Below are 21,078 nucleotides of genomic sequence, written 5' to 3' on the forward strand. Positions count from 1 at the left end.
GCAGACGTGCATGCACGCACACACACAGGATACAGGGCTGAGGGCGATGTTTTGTGTGATATGGTGAACAATGGGGTGCCGACATATTCCCTTAAATGGGTTAGACTGAAAGTATGAAAAACACTGTTGGTTTGTGGTCCAAGGCTACACACAGTTAATGCAGCTGCCAATCAATTAAGTGATCTGCAGCAATTACATGCAAATTTTATTTGGATGTCTGCAATGTCTCATGAAATTAAACATCCAAAGTACCAATTATTAAGTTCTTCCATTACCTCTTACTATTCTCTAACTTTTTTTTTTACATGTAGGTGTTGCATAACAAAATAGTTAATTAATGTTGTTAGAAATAATAATTTCGGAACAAGTGATTCATGCAACCAGTTCAGTCATATATCTTGAGTACAATACATATTAAGTCCGAGATCAAAGGGTTCATTTGGATAAACTTAACTTTAACTTGATCTTATCATCATGTGTAATTTCTGAAGAGGAACACTGATGATAGATACTGATAGATACTGTTTGCAAAGCGTTCAACACTCAATGTTGACTTATGGTGGGACGCTAAAACAATAATTGTACGCCTTTTGTATTTGCATTAGAGGGAAAACCAAATGGCTGGTGTGATGGAGACTAGAATGGCAGGTATTCATAAAAGCATACGCAGACAGAGAGACACATGCACACACACATACACATACACTCAGAGAGATTCCCACAGACTACAGAAACTACAGAACTCTCTCTCCTTCACACACACACACACACACACACACACACACACACACACACACACACACTGAGAAACATGCACATTCCATAACGGTTTCCTCACAGGAGTGGAAAGAAACTGAACCCTCGTCCTTAAAGGCAAACAGACGGTGGTTGTGCCAAGACTGTTGCTAAACTGTAAAGGCAAACTCCCTCTTTTTTCCCTCCACCACCCTCCTTCCCACTCCACCTCCCTCCAGCTGCCCAGGCCCGCCCCAGGGCCAGCACTATATCAGGAGCCAACCTCCCTCTATCAAACCCCACAGTCCTTGAGTCTGCAGCTGTATAACGGTCCTCTCTTCTCGTCTCCTCTCCTGACCAGCAGACAGCCAGCCAGCATGTCTTTCTACGGCTCTAGATCCCGCAGTGGCCCCGGCAGCTCTGCCTCAATCATCTCCTCACACCGTGTGGGCTATGTCTCCAGCGCACCCAAGGCTTTTAGCGTGGCAGGCAGCATGGGCCCCCGCATCTCCTCCAGCAGTTCGCGCATGGTCTCCTCCGGCTATGGTGGGGGCTATGGTGGGGGCTATGGTGGGGGCTACGGGGCCAGCAGCGGCGGTTTTGACCTGTCCGGTGCCCTGGATCAGTCCAGCGTCCACCTGAATGAGAAGGCCACCATGCAGAACCTGAATGACCGCCTGGCCTCCTACCTGGACAAGGTTCGCTCCTTGGAGGCGGCCAACTCCAAGCTGGAGATTCAGATCAGAGAGTACTACGAGAAGAAGGGCCCGGCTGCAGAGAAGGACTACAGCAACTACTGGGCCATTATCAATGACCTGAAGGACAAGGTATAGTGTGTACCAGCCTCGATAGCTTCCAGAGCAGGCAGACGAAGGCAAATGTTTGCAAGAACTGTTAATGATTATCATGGGTAAGCTTTTTCAAGGGGCAGACACAGGTTCTAATCAGTTATAGGTAAGAAAGTAAGCATTGGAAGCATAACTGGAGTCTGCATTATCTACTGTCCTCTTGAACTGCTGCTGTCTGTAAGACTTATTGTAATGAACAATGGTTTTTGATTCATAAAATTAAGCAAGAAAAGGTTGCCGAGTATGAATTCAGCAGGGGAATACTGTGCAAGATGACCCAGTATTACCTAATTAGACACAAGATATAACTGTGGGTATTCAGAGAGTGATGTTTTTGATATAGCTGAAAGGTTTTTTAGTGGAATGTTAATTTGTTATTTTGGCAACAGCCACAAAAGCTTATCAAAGTACAGTAGTGATAGCATATCAAAATCAAAACCAGTCTCAGCTTAAAATAAGAATTCTACTGTATGTTACTACACAATCAAATGTTTTCAGAAATCTGAAATTGTTGCCTATTGACCAACTCGGTGTGCTCTCCTTTAGATCAACGCTGCCACCATCAACAATGCCAACATCCTGCTCCAGATTGACAATTCCAAACTGGCTGCTGATGACTTCAAAACCAAGTAAGCATGAATCCTCAAATCTCTGTAGACCTATCTTTATCATGTCTTGATTAAAGACGAAATAAACACACATGACCATTTCATCGTCTCATGCCAGTGTTCTCCACTCTCCTCACCAATTAGATTTGAGCATGAGCTGATGATGCGCCAGTCAGTGGAGGCTGACATCGCCAACCTGCGTCGCCTGCTGGACCAGACCACTCTGACCAAGGCCGACCTCGAGATGCAGATCGAGGGCCTGCAGGATGAGCTGGCCTACCTCAAGAAGAACCACGCAGAGGTGGGTGCTGCACAGCTTCTAGCTATAGATGTTATTCTTTAATTGTTACTCCTGTCTATGAGAACAGGAAAGCTTTGACACTGCTTGATCTAGACCAGAGAACTGTGTTCAAAATTGGGACTTCGAGCCATCCTAATGCTGACTATTATTTCCTGTGATTCTTCAGGAGCTGGCAGCCTTGCGTTCTCAGCTTACTGGCACAGTCAATGTGGAGGTGGATGCCGCACCCCAACAGGACCTAAACAAGGTCCTGGAGGAGATCCGCGCCCAGTACGAAACCATCACCGACAAACATCGTCGCGACCAGGAGACCTGGTTTAATGACAAGGTAAAAAGAAAAGAGAAAAAAAAAACAGCTTTCCATAAACAAAGCAAAAGCACACTTGAAAATGCCTGGATTTACTGAGTAAATCCTCGGTATCTCTAGAACTGTAATTACCTATAATCTCTGTGAAAGTAATAAGAAGAGAGGTATTCAGCAGGACTTCTAATTGCGTCTTTATTTCTTGCTCCAGTCGGCGACCCTGTCCAAGGAGGTGGCTGTCAGCACAGAGACAATCCAGACATCCAAGACAGAGATCAATGACCTGCGACGCACAATGCAGGGCCTGGAGATTGAGTTGCAGTCTCAGCTCAGTATGGTAAGACACAAACCATGAAAACATACCATCTGTTCACAATACAAGATCTTGCCTTATATGAGCAAAATTCCTGTACCACTGTCTTGTCAGGGGAGATGGAGAAATAGACTGTGATAGATGGTAAAGAGGAGAGGGGAGGGAAAAAGAAGGACGGCTTTATTGGAGGACTAGGGATGGGAGCTGTAGAGAGGGGAAGGGCTTTTCCTGAGCCAGACATTTCACAGACATCTGCTCATATTCTGGAAGACAGAAAAGGGGCTTGAACAAAGCTGAAGGAATGCAGAACTGGATGGCCGAAAAACTTACTCCCATGGATTATCAGTACCCAGCTGGAGTCAATCAGTCAACACTCCCTGCAAGAACAGGACATTGCTCCTCTACTACCTAATAACAGTGGTGGAGGAGCAAAGTAAACTAAAGCTTAAAAGACACAGCAAGTGTGCAAAATTGTATTCATACTACACTGTGCTTATTATTCCTTTATAATAGAAAAAAGAACATTATTGCACAAACATGCTGTGCAAACATAGCCAGGCTTTTGTGTCTGACATACAATGCGATTATAGCCAAGCCATTGTGTCTCACATACATAATCCAGGGTGTGGTTTGTTCATACAGGCTATAGCTTTGAATCTGCAGAACTCTTATGACAGTGGTAGTTTATTAAACTGGTTTGCAAGTATGAATGACAAGGTTTATGTGTGGCAGTACATGTGCATTACTTCAGTTCTTCCACAGTTCTTTATTAATCGTTTTTCTTCCTCTCTCCTCCCTAACAGAAAGCAGCTCTGGAGAACACCTTGGGAGAGACAGAGGCCCGCTATAGTGCCATGCTAGCTGGCTACCAGAACCAGATCAACATGCTAGAGGGGGAGCTGGCCAATGTGCGTGCCAGCATCGAGCAGCAGGGCCAGGACTACAAGATGTTGCTGGACATCAAGACCAGACTTGAGCAGGAGATTGCAACCTACAGGAGCCTCCTGGAAACAGAAGAATCCAGGTAGTCCCAGTTAAAGTGCAGATACAGGAGCATGGGCTCTGTTATCCAAAGGACTAGGAGCATAAAGATGATGTAGTCCAGATATAATGAGACCATTCTAGACCACAATGCTAATACACATAGTTCAATTGACCAAGAGAAGTGCTATAGTCATATGTTTACTTAGAAAACAATGCACATGGCAATTAAATGCCACTCAACTGTTTATTCACTACTTTCCTCTCCTTTCCTCTCCCTTATTTCAGGCCCATTGGTTCAGGTAAGCGACCTCTGTTTTAGAGAAACATTACACAACAACCACTATACAGTGCAATTACTGTAACGTAAGCTTATGGCACTACTATAATGATTTTTTGTTCTGTCTACAGGGGGCTCTAAGACCACAGTCACAACCACCACAGTGCGCAGCTCCAACTAGGAGTCCAACTGGCAGGACAAGCTGTTCTCAGACACACACACAGTCACACACACACACGCATTCACACCAACTCATAAACATTTGAAGCTGTTATACAAGTTGAGGAAAATTGGCCTTAAAACACCTGTGGAGATATGTTAAAGGTGCAACCAACGTTAAAGTTTATGAAATTTGTAACTCATAGGAAATGTCTGTGTTAGTGTGTGTGTGTGTGTGTGTGTGTGTGTGTAACTTGTCTCTGAAAAATAAATCTGCTGGTTAATACGAGTTCTTGTTTTGTGACTGAACTGGTCTTAATGAAGATAGCTTTTCGGAAAGGTTGACATGAAACATGATACAAACCAGATACAAAATAAGCCTGTATCTTTTTCCATCACATCCATGTGTTTGGGCAGTAGTCATGGCAACCGTGTTACATTCTGGGAGGTGGGTTGATGGGGGAGCGGAAATCTACATTACATAACAGTGCTGTTGTCAGGAAGGGGTGAACAATGGTTAACAGCTCCAGTGTGGAAAAGAAATCATCGGGATGTTAGAGAAAAATACCACTCAAAAAGCCACGTTTGACTTGATGCTTCGTAACTCAAACACAGAAAGAAAACACTAAGAAAAGTGCAAGTTCTGTGACCATAAAGCAAATGACCCGGGGTGTGGTGAAAGGACTTTTTAAACAAGACACACCCAATGGTTGACTAATCTTTGCCCTGGAGGCTTTCAACACAGTGTTACACCAAGTATGTCTAACTCCGAGCGTTCCTGTCACCTAGGAACAAGTACACACACCGCTCAGCGCAGCAACATTGAATGGGAAAGCAAACACTGACCGAATGAACAAAGAGAGCCACTGTTGATAGAGTTGCTATCAGTGCCGCACTTTGCTCCCTTTTATGAACTCTGATTAAGAGCAAATGACCAATGTGGTGTCATGACACAGTATCATGAAGGGTGGGGCTGTTGAACCCCTAGTGACTTGATGTGCGTCTTTGTGTGAAAGAGAGGGAGGTAATGTGTGTGTTTAGTGTGTGTGTGTATGCGAGAGAGAGAGAGAGAGAGACTAGTGTTTGTGCCTTTGTCTGTATATAATTCAGAGGTTACAGCAACTTGAAATTACAGTGAACTCCTCCTCGATAAAATGTGGAAGAAGTTGTGAAGGATGCAAAATTCTCAGATGATGGTGTAATATTGGTTTTTAGAGAAGGATAAGCAGTTCAAATTACAAAATCCAACCCCCTCTGAGGATTAGGTCCATATTTTGACCCATTTGTAGCACATTAGGATCCAGTGATATAAACACAGTCAGACGAAGCCATTCCACTCATGCATGTAATGTGGTAGGAAAATTCAAAACAGCAGCCCTTATAAGATGTTGCACTAAAGGCAGAGTATTTTCCCCTGATCTGGGTTTACTTGTACAGCTGCACCACCACTGGCCTGTCAAGAGCAAACACAAAGTGTGCAAGGTGATGATCCAAAGACGGGTCAGAACCTGTGATCAGGGGCAACCTAAGGCAGGACATCATCATCTCAGTGATTCATTTGTTTGTCTTTCTAAGTCCATGACCAAGTTTGAAATGTGCCATTATTCATTCTTTATTGTCTTTCTATGTTGTCACCTAAGAAAACATAATGAGAAGAATAACATAGGAAATTATGCAACACAGTCCGATTGATTGCCAAGATTACCCTCAAGCGTGTTAATAGAATTTGGCGGGCCAAAAACAACAAACTCAGATTTGTTGTTGCTTAGTTGGAGGACATTTTGTGACACCCAGCACTTACTCTGATAGGCAGGACTTGAGTCAGGTTAAGCTGGAGTCATTTGTTTTAAGGGGTTATATACAGCTGCATGTCATCTGCATGGAGTTGTGACCATTTTTGGAGATGAAATCTGAGAAATATGACACCCTCGCAACCTTAACTGCTTTCTGATACTTTGCTGTGAGATTTTTTAGAATGTCCAGATTGATTTGCACTTTGTTGATCTTCAGATTTACATCCATCCTTTCTATATTGTCTTTTTAAGGCTTGTGTGTGCACATTTAGCCATGGGAGGGCTTGAAGATGGGTCGTCTTGTTTTTTAAAGGAGCTACAGTGTCTAGAGGCAAATTTTGTTAAATTAATTTGTTTGTCCAAGGCCTCACAGAATTTAGTAGCAAAATTTGTGTTGTGTTCCGTGAAAACAGACAGGCTTGGATAAAGGGAGGATTAAGGTAACTTTAAAAACTATGTCCTTATGATCTGATATACAGATATCTTTCATTTCTGAGTCATTTGGAATAAAACCAGATGAAATAACCAGGTTAAGCCTATGACCATTAGAGTGAATGGGCTCAGTACCAGATTGAACAAGATTAAAAGATTCAATAAGATTCAGAAAATCATAGAGTAAGAGTCAGACAACAAACGTGATGATATATGATATTAAAATCATCCAACAATGAGTATCCTGTCATGTACAGGCATGATACTTGACGAGAGTTCAGAGAATTCTTCAATAAAAGCACTGTTCGGTTTTGGCTGTCTGTAAACTAGAATACACAGAAGAGAGGCCTTGACAGCAACCAAGAAACTGAGATGTTCAAATGAGGTGAAGTTGCTGAAGGAAACAGCAGAACAATTATAGTCATTTTTTGAATGACTGCTAACCACCACTGTGCCCAGGCAAGTGGAAATGGACGTAGTTGGGAGCGGTGGCTTCAGTTAGCGGTGTGCCTCACCCTGGCTCAACCATGATTCTGTGATCATAAAAAATCCTAAGTGACTAGACACAATAAAGTTCTGGCAGATGACAGATTTATTAGATACAGACCTCACATTTCACAGACTTATCTTAATAGATCGATTCAAGGCAATATTTGGTGAGCAGACAGACAATGACTGATTAGATTATTATTATTTACAGCAGGGGCACAGTAGACGTTACTTGCTCACGTCTTCAGGTACCTGACATGAAAGAGCTCAAAGTTGATGGCAGATTCATAGCAAGAAGTTGTGAGCCAGTCCAGTTTGGATGAATTCGGTCTTGTCTGAAAAGGCATGGGCTTGTTCCAGAAGGTGGTGAAACTGTCAACAAATGGGATGCCAATGAAGCAACAGCAGCCTTTCATCCAGATGTGAAGTTGGTGAAGGCGACTGAACTTCACAGAGCCAAAGCAGGGGGAGGACAGAGGGCCAGAGATGATCATTTGTTTACCAGCTTCAACAAGTAGGGTTTTAAAAGCATCCTTGAGAATTTCTGATTGTCGGAGTTTAATGCAACAGTCGATCAAAACTACCGCTGAAGTAACTTTTAGCAAGGTACTGAACCCACAAGACCTTTTGTGGAGCTGCTGAATGACCAACACCATAAGAACTGTGGCAGCAATGGACAGTTTCCAAGAATGTGTGTAACCCTCCTCCCCCTGCAACTACCTCCTTTGGTCATTGCTGTGAGTAAGAATGCGTTCTTTGTCAACTTGCCCAGTGAAACAGGGTTTAAAATTACACAGAAAATAGCATTGTAATTGAAGTGTTGCGCCGATTAAAAGTTCTACGTTCATGAATGAATGAATGAAAAAAAGTATTATCAGAATAACTCACTTGAGCGTAGGCCTGCTTTATGTTTGATGTGGAGTTTTCCCAAATCAAATGAAAGTTTCTTATCACTGATATGTTTAGTTAAGTATTAGTCATGCCTACATGAGTTACACTGGAGGCTGAAGAGCATATCTGCCTCTGGAAAGAGGGAGATAGAGCGCAGGAATGTTGCCGTCTCGGGTCAAGCGGCACATTAAGGGGTTGGGGAGAGAAAGAACATTCTTCACTCTGCTGACTGCCTCTATTCTGGAGCAGTGTTAAGTTTGACACAGAAGCTGACAGGAATGCCTAACCTCTTTGCTAAAGATCCCAGCCGGGGAACGGCATCAGACCTAACTGTGAAAGTTTCAAGCTCTGCCTCATGCTGCAAGGCTTAGAGACTGCTGAGAGTTAGCAAGTGGAACACCACCAAGTATTCTTCAGACCCAGCCAAGCATTAGGTGGATGTGATTTCTCAACCATTTGCACGGCTGTGAGTTGGATCTCCTGTGTAACTACAGCAAATGTTACCATCGACAGTTAAAGCACTGTTGTTATCAATAAACAGTCATTGTCCATTGTCAGTTTAAGCATTCCTGCCATCAAAAATATAAGTAAGAGTACTTTCTCTGAATCAGACCATCCTAAACCATAACCAAAACTGTTTAAATAAGGGAGCTAGGGGTGCAATCATGACTGGACAGTGCAGTGGAGAGTATTCACAAGGTGGGAGTCACACAGGTAGGACTGGTTTGAAGAACCACACCCTACTCTTATCTTTCTACCCACACACAACTGCAGAGGCTTTGAAAGTCAGGATGGAGGTACTTAGACACGATTCAAAGTGCTTATAACAGCTTATTAGCATTTACCTAATGTTACAGAATGCTGTCTACCATGAAAAGAGGGGTTAGATCCTGTGACACTTTTGTAAAAACTGAGACTGAGAATTCATTAGATAATAATGATAATAAAATTTGACTTTTAGTGACTGTAAAATATATTTTTCCAACTATTTAGCTTTGAAAGTCTTTCAGCTTTCAAAACCTAAAAAGCTAGGAATGTATTCCAAACCCACACCTACCAGCTATTTGAAGAAATGAATCATTCTGTTGAAATTCACATAAGCATATCCAAAACCCAGTGGGCACTGAGCTAGCCAGTGAAGGAACTACTGAACAACACTGAGAGGCAGAAGGGAGTGAGGCACATTTTCCCCACAAAACTTGTACTGAGTGAAAGCAAATAGTATGACTCTGTTTCTCCAAATTTTAGATGTTTGGATTAAAGTCTGCCTCAAAGACTCACAATAAATATTAAAACAAAAGTTTGTTGTTTGCACCAAATGTAATAATAATAATAAAAACTTGATTTGTATAGCACTTTAAAACCAATGTTACAAAGTGCTTTACCGCATAGGAAAAAGGAAAAAGTCATAAAGTGCAAAGTACAAGTGAATAAATAAAATCAAGCTAAAATAAAAAAAAAAGATAGATATGCATGTATTGAAACGGAAAAGCAAGTTTATAGACAGCTTACATTAATTAAGCTGATTTTGGTCACAAAGTTGACTGGGCAACTCCCTTTTTATTTCATTTCTTGAGGTGATGCAATACTGCCACCAAGTGTTTTCTTCTCACAAAATCTTGTAGGAGTCATTTATCAATGAGTGAGAGAACGAATAAGAGAGACTGTTCATTAGATTTTCAACTCCTTTTCAAATCTATCTATCTTTGTTATGTCCAAATTCTAATACAAAAAAATACAAAACAGGCACTTGCCAAAATAAATGAAACACTTGAGTGAGTAGTGTGAGTAGTGTGTAGTGCGATCCCTGTTAAGCAATTGACATCCCATCATGCATAGGGTCATGTATGATAATGGGCTGACTTAGTTTCTCAATATTCTGGCTGTAGCAAAGAGAGACTTTGATGCATCAGTTGAAGAAAACATCTTGCAAGGATCACCTGAGTAGCACTGATGATAGTCTAACAACTGAGATATCTGCTATTTTTTAAATTAATGTTTGTGCACCTGAAAATGTTTTGTCTATAGCACTAATGTCTGAATAAAAGACAGATTTTTGCATTTGATGAGATTTTGTCTCTTGGACCCAAATCTGAGAATATTTTTTTGTTAGATATGATTTTTGCCAGAATCCCATGACTATCTGTATCGTAGGCAGAGAGATAACAGTGAAACTATGATCAAAACAAATCATTCTTCTACATTCTCTAATTGTGTTAACTTCTTGTAAATTAAATGATGGTGAAGTTTAACAATTCATCAATTTGCTGGCGACCCCCTGGAACCCCCTCAAGGACCTCTGGTGTTCCCTGAACTCAACGTTGAGAACCACTGCTTTAGAGGGAAAGTTATTCACGCTAAATAGAAAAGCCACTGTGAGAGATCATGTTCATGCTATGATGAAGCATTTCTATCCTGATGGAGTTTTCTAGGAGGACAATACCGCCACCTGCAGGGCAGGAGCAGTCACAGAAAGGTTTGAGCATGAAAACAATGTAAACCATATGCCACTGGTCTCTAAACCATGTGCCACAGAGGGCCGAGAGTCTGCAGGTTTTCATTCCATCAAACACCACAACAGGTGGTTTCACTGATTAGTTCATGAGAGAAATCACCTGATGTAGTCACTGGTTGGAATGAAAACCTGCATACTGTCGGCCCTTCATGGCACATGGCTTGAGACCACTGCCATATACCACTATACACACACACACACACACATACACACAGTCACCAGATCTTAAGCAGCTGAGACAGTGCCTTCCGCCCCCATCATCAAAACACCAAATGTGTTTTTAACGTAATTTCTTGTGGAGTAATGGTGTCACATCCTTCCAACAGTTTCACCTGATTTAGGCCACTGACCTATTATAAAGACTCACTTTGTTGCGTTCCCTTTTGTTGGCAGTTACCTGTAACTTTGTGTTTTTGGTTCACTTTAGTATGTTAGTTGCATGGATAGTTATTGCAATCTTCAGGTTTTGTATATTACCTGAAACATTGCGTGCTCTGCAGTTGTAAAATGTCATTCCTGAAAACTATTTTTCATCCCTTTTCAAAGGTGAATATTCTGAATTATCTTAAGAAGAGCGAGCCAGTTAACTTCCACATTTTGCACTTCTGTAGCATGTTTTCAAACAAAAGTCACATGGTCCACACCTTGGAGCTCCCAGTCTTACAGGCCTACTGAGGGAAGAAGAGTTCTTGCTTCTGTGCTTGTGTAATGATAGGCCCATCATCCGGTTTACAAATATACAGGATGTGATGCAACTATTGATTGTGCTATTTAGGATCAGTGCCTCTGCAGAAACCTGATTTAGATGTCAGGCAAATAGAGGTGGGTAACAATGGTTGTCACTGTAGTTATGTGATCCTCCCATCATAGGATTCATTGAATAAGACGACACCTCCAGATGTCTCCAAAGTAAACTGTTGTGTCCTATAAATACGTCCCTCCACGGTGGTTAGGCCTATGCTCACCAACACCTCACAGAATGCACCTAATTTTCACTCTCAGCATTGTACGAAGAATGAAGATTACTGAATTTCTCATTACTGACAAAAAAACAAAAACCTGGCTCTTTATTTCCTCTGTTCAATAATAGTTTGAAGGTGCACATATTCACAAAAACCTGGTGAATTTACCCTTCTACTAGAATAGAACAAAACAGCAACTCAATTGTTCACTTCACAACATAAAATTACAATGTTAATAAAGTAAATTTGAATCAAGGTTGACATTTTGATACAAAATTCTTAATCTGAGCCCGTTGAACTGTGTGACAGCAAACCTCAGTCTCCCCAGTGTTTCCTCCCTTTCTGGATTGGGCTTTAAAAACACAATTCAACAGCTCAATATAGAAAACACATCAAAACAAACTACTGGCTTATCACTTTAATTTTATAGGGCAACCACAAGTACTTTAAAAGAAGGTTATACAGCGCTGTACATTTGGGAGCAGTACTGACAGACATAATAGTCATGTCTTCTCCCTTTAAATACTATTCATTTAAATTTTCTATAATCTTATAATGATACAGTGATACAATAAAAGCATGTGTAACTGGTCCTGCAGCTTCTGATATGTTGATGTCATTTTTGTTGGGACTTTATTTCCTTATATTTTTTTTTTTCCAAAAAAGGAAAATAAAAGTTATGATCGAAAACCATATGACAGGCAGAAACTGCCAGGCTGTAATCCTGTATGACTCCCAATTCACTCACACAATAGAGAGAAAGAGAGACAGAGAAAGGGAGAGAAAGAAAGAGATACAATTTTCATGTTCTGAAGGGTAGTCAATGCTGGAAAGCGGGCATCAGTTCATAGCGAGGAGCAGAGATGCGCAAAATTTGTTTTGCACCTCTTGCAACCCCTACTCTTACTCTGCCCAACCACTGACCCCCTCAAAGGCTCACTTCCATAGCTGTGTGCTGAGAGTCTGGCCAGATGCAGCGGCGGCCCAGCCACCCACAGCCGAGGGAGGCTGACCGAACGCCATCTGCCCACCAGCACCGTTCAGAGTCATCCCTGACATCTGCTGGTTCATCTACGGATGTGAGAGAAAGAGACATCAACACTAGAGCATTACACCATGGGCTTAAACAGCCAGTTACAACAGTGACAGAGCAATGCAGCTTCAACACACTCCGTACCTGACCCATGTTCCACTGGGCTTGCTGCCCGGGCTGGATGGCGTACATGCCCTGAGCGGGCACCATGCCCGCGGGCATCGCACCACCCTGCGGTCCCATCATCCTAGGGGCCATGCCCATCACACCGGTGGCGGGGGCATTCCCCATGAAGCCGTTGGGCATCGTCATCCCAACCATCATGCCCGCATTGGGCGGCATCATGGCCGCCCCGCTCTGAGCCATCATGGCGCCCATGACGGTGGTGGGAGGCATGGCCGTCCCCATGCCAGGGAAGGCCTGATAGCCTGCAGTGGCTTGGACAGGGAACTGCATCTGGGAGGGACCCATGAACATGCCAGCTGAGAGGAGAAGACATGGAAAGAGAGATGAGCATTTTGCATAGAAATTTGACTTTCAATTTGGTATTTTGATACATAAAGTGTAGTGTGATTTCCAGAATGAGTAAAATCCTTGCTTGTGTAATGTGGTACACGGCCCTGTGTGTATGTGTGTGCACCTGTTCTTTGTGATAATCATTATAGTGCATAGAAGACAGCAAGTCCAATTTCCTTTGTCCATGAAAGGAAACTAAGCAGGAAGTAAATCTCAGGAATAGAAGTTAGGACAGCACTGTGGGGCTGGGATGGGAAATACAAGCAGATATGGACCAACAACTCTGTATCAACAGAGATCAGGACCAACTTAACACCACATTTAGTACTGTGGATCATCAATGAGCTGGCTGTCTCAATTGAAAAAAAAAACTGTGCCATTGGAAAATCTTATATACAAAATGAAGACGATTAAGTATACAAAAGGTAGCAGCTAAGACTAAACAGCAAGGCTATTAGGCCACAGTCTGTCCTATGGAAGCTGGAAGGATTTGTGGGCCAATTTACCTCAAGACTACTTAAAAACAGGTATAAATACAAGCAGTCACAGGAATTCTAGCTGCAGCTGAGAAGAACAGACAGGAACACTGGCTAAAAAAGGATATCTACTGGGCGGCAAAGCAGGAAATCAACTTCATAACCAAGGTGAGGTTAATAGCTAAAATGGTACAAAGGGGTTGTCAGTGGCTATCTGCAGCTTTTGCTGATGTAGCTGTTGACAAAGCCAGTTGTTGGATTAGGCTGGATTTTTGTAGGAGCCTGCAATGTTGGTTCTCATGCTTTTCTATCAATCAGGCAATCTATCAATTTATTAATTACTTAGGCACTGATGATACTTGGAGTTAAAATTATGGACCCTGGGGTTGTTCGACCACAATAGAGGAGGATGGTTTCAGGATACAGGCATTTACTGTTGAATATTCTGGAGGTGTTGTGGGTCTAGCTTAAAGGATAAGGCTGGTGTTTTTTAATGCATTGCTTACCGTCAACAAATCCTATGAAAATAACAAAATCAGCAATGATTTTGTTTTGCCAACAAGTCTCGTCCATGTAGCCGGTGCCCAATGAAGCCATGTCCCAGCAGCCATAGAACTCCATTGTATTAAAAAAACGATTAAAAACACGCCAAAGAGCCATGCCGTTGCTCTGGGCAACATATTTCATCATCACGATGCACCGGGCCAACCGACTTTTTCCTCAAACAACTTAATAAGCCGGTTGTAAACACTTTGCGATCTCAGGAAAGTAGTTCCGTAGCACCGAAAATAGTCCCCGGCGTAATGAAGAATTTGTTCCCATTTGAATTTGATTTGGTAATAACTACAACAGCCTGACTTTTCGTGGTAACAGTTAGCGATTTTTAAAATTGAAACTATGTCTTTGTGAGCTGTATTTCAAGGTTTTTAAGCTTACAATTGGAGCCAGTGACTTCCGGGTTGACGGCTAAAAACGGTACGTGGGAAGTCAGAAAGTAACGGGAGTAGAGCAAACGCATTGTTGATTTTGTAATTTTCATAGGATTTGTTGACGGTAAGCAATGTATTAAAAAACACCGGCCTTATCCTTTAAGAAAACATCGGCAATTTAGGGCGTTGACTTAATGATGCCAACCATATTCCCTTTTCCTTTAAAAAGCAATATTTCAAAATAAGTGAGATTTTTGATTACAGGATAGGTTTCTAAATAAGTAAGATTGTGGCCCAAGCAATATCATATCATATCTTATACCATGGTCTGGGTGAATACTCGATTCTAACTGGCTGCAGGGTGTCCATTAATTCCTGATAATGGACACCTACTAAGTAGTTCCAGTGAAACTGTCTGTTCACCGTTCTAAATTAATGCGCTGGCTACGTAGTATCAGGTATCAGCCTGTATCTAAAATGAGTAACCATAGCAACAGGGACGAAGTCAAAGCTGCGGCCGACAGTACACATGGCCTATCATTCGTTCGTGAAAATCTTGATATTGATTTGGGGACAATAACATGGCTGGATAGCTAGCTAGTCTTGTTGTTAAACATACTGTCAAATTATATTTACTGTTTGTCAACCGTACGCAATGTTATTGACTTTGAATCTTGCTAGCATAACGTTAGCTTTCTGGCTCATAGCTGAGCCAAAGAGTTCTATGAGCTGAGCGGACTAGAAATATCTCCCGTTGCCAAGTCATATCTAAGGTTCGCCCTATTTACTGGAGTAGTGAACAACGCGGAGTCCATCCTGATAACGGAGTCCATCCTGATAACGGAGTCCATCCTGATAACGGAGTCCATCCTGATAATGGACACCTCGTCGGGCATTATCCCTTACATATTCTGTGCTTTTGAATTTTTAAATATGCCGGCCCTCACCAGTGGGGGGCTGTTGGGACATATTGCTAGTTCCATAGAGGGACAGGATGGAGTCCTTGGACAGGGGCTTCTTGGCCATGTCATCCCCCTTAGTGCTGCTACTGCCGTCACTGAACAAGTCCAGCTCTCCCTGGCATGACCCTGAGCTGGCCCCCCCTCCTAGCGCCCCTCCTGCTGGAGCTTGTGTTGGGGTGCTGGCAGCATTACTGGAGCTAGCCTGAAAAGAGGAACAAAGAGTAGAGGGAATGGATTTCTGGTTTTCAAGATTTGCTGATTAAGGAGAAGAATCAAAAGTTATGTAATGGTGCCAAGTTTCAATACAAGCTGAAATCCATAAGCAAATCACATGCTCTAACAATAGTGATTCATTTAATTGCAATAAATATGAAACATTACAGTTAAAATGCCATATTTATTCATGGGCAAAGAAAAGAGATGGGAGTCACTTTACACGTGCCTCTCCTCATATGTGGCACTAACAATTAATGTTCGCTATCTGTGTGCTGTCCTGACATTATGGGTTATAAATAAGCCAGCAAACTGTCATCAGCAAAGGTCCCAAAATCAGATGCTACACATTCTACTACTACTCACACAGTTGTGAGTCTGAGCAATATCCAGAAATGCAATACTGTATTTGAACTAGAGAAGGCTTGCTTGGATTTACCTGAGAAAACTGAGCTGCGGATGTGGACGTGGGGAGGGGATTGGATACCATGGGGCCGAATATATCCAGGTCATTGTTGTTCTGAGTTGTGCTAGTGCTACCATTGTTAGTTGATACAGCTGCCGGTGCGTCTGTGAGGGAAAGGTGAAAAAACTGGTTTGACAGGTGGCAAATAAACTTACACACTAAGAATAACAGCAGTGAAGAACTCAGCCTGTCTCTCTGACTGTTTCCCATTTTTGCCATTTTGATTCTACTTTACTGAGGAGTTATGAGAAATTATACACAAAATCCCTAGACATCAGCTAATTGCTGTGAAAAGTGGTGTAAAACAAGTAGAAATGATAATATGTGTTGATGTGAGCATGTGTGCCTATTAGTGTTTCTCTTATATCCATTTAACTGCAATGGCCTCCCACAGCTGGAGAATTGCCCACACAGAGAGAAAAACTGTAAATACAATGCAAATTCATCATCTGACCTTATTTCTCATTGGCCAAAAAACAAGGCAACAGTAAACATGCCGTCCCCCTCAAATGATGCAATCCCCCTCAGGGGCAATCAAGTAACAAACATGTCATCTTCTTTTGAACTGTAATTGTAGCGTCACCCTTGGTCTAATCAGTGTTATTTTGAAAATGCTGGAATGGATTGGTGAGATGCATCGTTCCCAGGTTTCATCAAAATCCAATCAGTGATGTTTGAGATATCTTGTAGAATGGACAGATGGATGAATAAACACTGATCCATAATCCCACCCCACATTTTCATTGTGGGGGGCAATAACAATAGCAGCAAATCTGTCTATATATGAAGATATAAAAATACAAATAACTGTCATTGTTGAACTGCAACACCTACTGGAAGTGATCCTGGAGTGGGTCCAGGAGCAAACCTACATCTCAAAACCAAAATGACCCCCTACCTGATGTCTACAATAGGGAAACACTGGCACCCATCGTATCAAAATGACCGCATACTGCAGTTCCTTAATGCCATATATACCAACAGCTGTGTGAAAGAAGTGTGACAAGCTCAGTCAAGCGTCAAGCTCAGTCAAGCGTTACATGGCACCTTAACTGTATGCAAACTCCAGACTCTTATCTTCACACTCATAAACATAAATTTCAGTCACTTCAGTAAATGATCAGAACTGGCAACAGGTGGAAAACAAGCATGCACTGAAACCTCATTTAGCGCACAGTTTGAACTGCAGGGTTACTACACACTGATGCTAATGAAATTCCACGACTTTTCCCATGACAGATATCATAATTTCCAGGACCAATATTTGTCAGAGGCCAGTTATATTTGCCCATGCCTGATGCAAACATCTCAGGTCTAGTTTTGGCAAGCTACAACTAGTGATCAGGAATGTGTCATTTGGGTTATTATTCCATCATCTGTATCTCAGTCCACCAGCAATCAAACTTGAGATTAAACATGACTCGTTGCAAAAGACACATTTCATGCCAATTCCATAAATTTTGGACAGGGACTTCTTCAGGAGTGGAAAACACAGGAAGAGGAAAGACACTCACCGAGGCCTAGGAGGTTGACAGAGGGTTCTGAAATCTTCGCGGGGCTGATTTTGGGGACTGGCCTGCACTCTTCACTCTGTTAAAAAAAATGCAATAATATAATAGTAAGATTACAAAAATTTAGATAAACACTGCTCAGATGATGAATTAATAAATTGTAACCAACTCAGTGAGGGTAAAAAAAAACATTCTGAAGAGCATTTCTTTACAAAATTACATTCGATGGATGCCATCATAGGAATTTATAAAGGAATGTAGCGTATTTCTGAGTTTAAGGAAAGCTTACCTTGGTATAGGATGACAACTTACTCCCTCTGTCTGGCTCCTTCTCTCTCTTAATATCCTTTTCTTTTGGCTAACAAAACAAGGGAAATTGAAAGTAAACAGTAGGTTCAACTGCACAGAAGAATAAAGGCTAGTTGAAACCATTGGTCAATTATCGCTCACATGTTTTTGATATTGTTGGCTATGTCTATTGTTTTTTGTGGGTTGTATTGTATTGTATTGTATTTATTGTATTGTATCACATTTTAACCAACCTGTGAAGCCAAAGCCAATATCCACTGCGGTGACAATAAAGTTCTATTCTATTCTATTCAAGTGTTTGTGCAGTGCTATGACTAATCCTATGGGCATTTACACAATGAAGCATACACTAAAGGTGTGAAGGCCTAGAAAAAAAAAAATATTCAAATAACGATTTCACATATTTGAACTAGATGAATTTATCCTGATAGACACTCAGACTCAAAAGTGGACAAACCACTTACCAAATAAGCCTAGGGCTCATGTTTTTTTCAAGTATTCACAATTTATCATGTAATTTCATATTTTAAGTGTAAGAAAGTGATTACAACATAAATCATCAATACATTACATTACAAGCCTGTGCAAACAAAGAAAATGAGCTGTTTGTAGCACTTATGTACAACCCAACTGGAAGGGTGCAAAGCAGAGATAAAAGCTGTTTGCCAGGGTGGGTGACACTTAATTACATATTACTGATACATACACTGCCTCCATTGGTCACATTCTTGCTGTAGTATTTCTTCTTCTCATATTTGTCCCTGATGAAGAATTCCACTGCTCTGGGGTTCAAGGTTAAGGGAAAAAGCAGCAATAACTTGGCAAAAGTGAATGATTACACAAGGCACTTGGTTAGTACAAGTGTGTCTATTGATAGTGAAGGATACTGGTCTGTTTGAGGCCTTCTGAAGCTTTCTGGAAGGTTGGCCTCATAAAGCTGCCTGGCCCTGGTGTTACCCATATCCTGTATACTCTGAAACAGTAGAGACAGGGGGGTAAATTGAGTGGAACAGATAGAAATAGTTCATGTAAGTGTAGTTAGCACTGAAATATTTAGAATTGGAATGGAATCATTCTCTGTGTTGATGTAACAGCCATAAGATCAAGGCATTACACTGGAAAAGCAAGCTGGATGCGAAAGAGGTCAGCTGCTGACAAGTAAAGGGATACTGTCTGATATCCATCGCCTTACCTCTCACAAAACAGAGGTCTTGGGATTAGGCATGGGACGATATGAAAATTTCATGTCACGATTATCCTGGCCAAAATAATTGCGATTCACGAAATTATCCCGATAATCATCAAAATATGCTTAAAACTCTTAAAATGGCACTAAAACATACTGGAATCACTTTACCTTACATTTTGTTAAGAAACAAATATTTTTATTGCATCATAGGACACATCTGTTTTTTTGTGAACATCCTTTTTAGTGAAAAACAAACAAGGACAGATTCAGACTCTCGCCAACACCCAGCAGGTAATCACAATGAGAGAATAAAATCCATTAATAAAAATAATCTACCTATCAACCTGATATCCAAGCATTCACATGGTTCAGTTAGTTATATGTTGTAAATGCACAGTAAATGAATAACTTGTTTTGTTTTCAGATCACACAGACAGAGGTACAGCAAGGACAGCAGAATGAATGCAAAAAAACAAACAATCAAACAATCTTAAATAAGGTAATCATAAATTATAAGGTCCCCCTGCATAAATAAAGGATAAATAAAAAATAGCAACATTGTGTGAGTCTGTTCTTTAAATAAAATAAAATCAATAGGACTGTACATTAGTGAGCTAGACAGCTTTTTCAAGTCACTCATGAGGATATTCACGCTCGTGACGATATTCACGATTATCCCGATAATGGAAATTCACCAAGATAAGTGTTTTTGTCGCGATAAACGATACAATCTTATATCCTCCCATCCCTACTTGGGATTATTTCCCACAGAAATTATTCTTGAAATTATTTTGGATTCGGGGAAAGGAAAAGACAGGATGTTGAAATATGAATAAGCATCTTCTGTAATTAAACCTTAGTGGATTAGCTAGCCCACCTGGATCTGTTCTGAGGTCCATTGGTCCAGGTTGACTGATTTAACTCGGGATATGTGTACACCCAGATTCCTGTGGATGCCAGCACATCGGATGCAGATGAATACTCCTAGATTCCAAGACGCCCATCTTGGACCTGAGGGAGGGAAGAATAGGAAAGGGAGAGATGTATGAAGCAAAAGGATAAACATGCATGAGCTTGCAGTGACTTAAAAGGATCACACTTGCCAAGAAGAGACTGCATTCTTTACCACTGTCCTGACATGCAAATTAGACATAAGTTCCTTTAGAGAGCCTGTCACACAGTTTGTTTAATGCTTTTAAAATACAACCCGACAACTGAGCTAACTGCGGCTGTGGGGAGAGGCGCCCTAGGGAGCTTATGTAGATTTAGACAAGTTAGCTAGCTTGCTAGCTACTTAGTTTAGCTGAAGGGGAAGGAAGATGTCAGCTGACTTCCCCACTGAGCCAGCCACCTAGCGAGTTTAGTTAGCTTGTTAGCTTAGCTAGCAAACAGATGATTTATTACTAATTAACGTTAGCGATAGATTCTGAGTGAGATTGTTTGTTACGTTAAATGGAGCTCAAATGTATTTATTTATTAGGCCAACAATCTGAATGTCGTACCTTTCGCCTCGCAGTCGGCGCAGTATTTGTTGTCGTCCTCTCTCAGCATTTTGGACAGGATGGCCTGATGCTGCTCGTTGAGTTTTTGGGCCTTCTCCCTCTCCGAGCGGGTCGTCATCTTCACGGCTTAGTTGGGCTTTCTTTAATGAAAGGACTCTATTTTGATTATTCGTCAATCGCAGCAAATTTCCGATTAAAGACCATAATCAGAGGAACGAACGCCTCCGAGAGAAATATGAAAACACCCGGAACCGGAATCCCTTCTCCGCCCACAAGAATTTTCTTGCGCTGACGCGACGGGTTTACCGGATTGGACGACAGACCTGACGTTCCCCTCTGACGCACGAGCTTCCTTATGAAT

General features: G+C 41.6%; 3 protein-coding genes across 3 annotated transcripts in view; 2 read left to right on the forward strand and 1 right to left on the reverse strand.

Annotated features, from left to right (window-relative positions):
- Window positions 1-21,078, forward strand: part of hap1 (huntingtin associated protein 1) — a 145,996-nt gene that overhangs the window by 52,604 nt on the left and 72,314 nt on the right. The gene's annotated exons all lie outside the window — the stretch shown is intronic.
- Window positions 1,026-4,818, forward strand: LOC139919144 (keratin, type I cytoskeletal 19). The gene is made up of 8 exons (XM_071908772.2): window positions 1,026-1,562; window positions 2,130-2,212; window positions 2,336-2,492; window positions 2,659-2,820; window positions 3,008-3,133; window positions 3,913-4,133; window positions 4,379-4,392; window positions 4,502-4,818. Exons 1-8 carry the CDS (start codon window positions 1,113-1,115, stop codon window positions 4,549-4,551), a joined length of 1,263 nt encoding a protein of 420 aa, XP_071764873.1. The 5' UTR covers window positions 1,026-1,112; the 3' UTR covers window positions 4,552-4,818.
- Window positions 12,015-20,978, reverse strand: LOC139919114 (stromal membrane-associated protein 1-like). The gene is made up of 10 exons (XM_071908713.2): window positions 20,718-20,978; window positions 20,093-20,226; window positions 18,914-18,999; window positions 18,733-18,808; window positions 18,007-18,075; window positions 17,721-17,796; window positions 16,180-16,310; window positions 15,513-15,729; window positions 12,789-13,126; window positions 12,015-12,682 (listed from the first exon to the last, which is right to left on the reverse strand). The coding sequence occupies exons 1-10, from the start codon at window positions 20,833-20,835 to the stop codon at window positions 12,548-12,550; spliced, it is 1,380 nt and encodes a 459-aa protein (XP_071764814.2). The 5' UTR covers window positions 20,836-20,978; the 3' UTR covers window positions 12,015-12,547.

Source organism: Centroberyx gerrardi, chromosome 3 (genome assembly GCF_048128805.1).
Source record: "Centroberyx gerrardi isolate f3 chromosome 3, fCenGer3.hap1.cur.20231027, whole genome shotgun sequence".
In the NCBI taxonomy this organism is placed as follows: domain Eukaryota; kingdom Metazoa; phylum Chordata; class Actinopteri; order Beryciformes; family Berycidae; genus Centroberyx; species Centroberyx gerrardi.

What these genes read in the sequence shown, in the direction of transcription:
- LOC139919144 (XM_071908772.2), top strand. Translation starts at nt 1,113, where the DNA reads ATGTCTTTCTACGGCTCTAGATCCCGCAGTGGCCCCGGCAGCTCTGCC. An exon ending in TCAATGACCTGAAGGACAAG is followed by an intron (nt 1,563 to 2,129) that starts GTATAGTGTGTA and finishes GCTCTCCTTTAG; the next exon opens with ATCAACGCTGCCACCATCAA. An exon ending in TCAAGAAGAACCACGCAGAG is followed by an intron (nt 2,493 to 2,658) that starts GTGGGTGCTGCA and finishes GTGATTCTTCAG; the next exon opens with GAGCTGGCAGCCTTGCGTTC.
- LOC139919114 (XM_071908713.2), bottom strand. Translation starts at nt 20,835, where the DNA reads ATGACGACCCGCTCGGAGAGGGAGAAGGCCCAAAAACTCAACGAGCAG. An exon ending in AGTTGTCATCCTATACCAAG is followed by an intron (nt 17,797 to 18,006) that starts GTAAGCTTTCCT and finishes TTTTTTTAACAG; the next exon opens with AGTGAAGAGTGCAGGCCAGT. An exon ending in TGTCAACCTCCTAGGCCTCG is followed by an intron (nt 16,311 to 17,720) that starts GTGAGTGTCTTT and finishes TTTCCCTCACAG; the next exon opens with ACGCACCGGCAGCTGTATCA.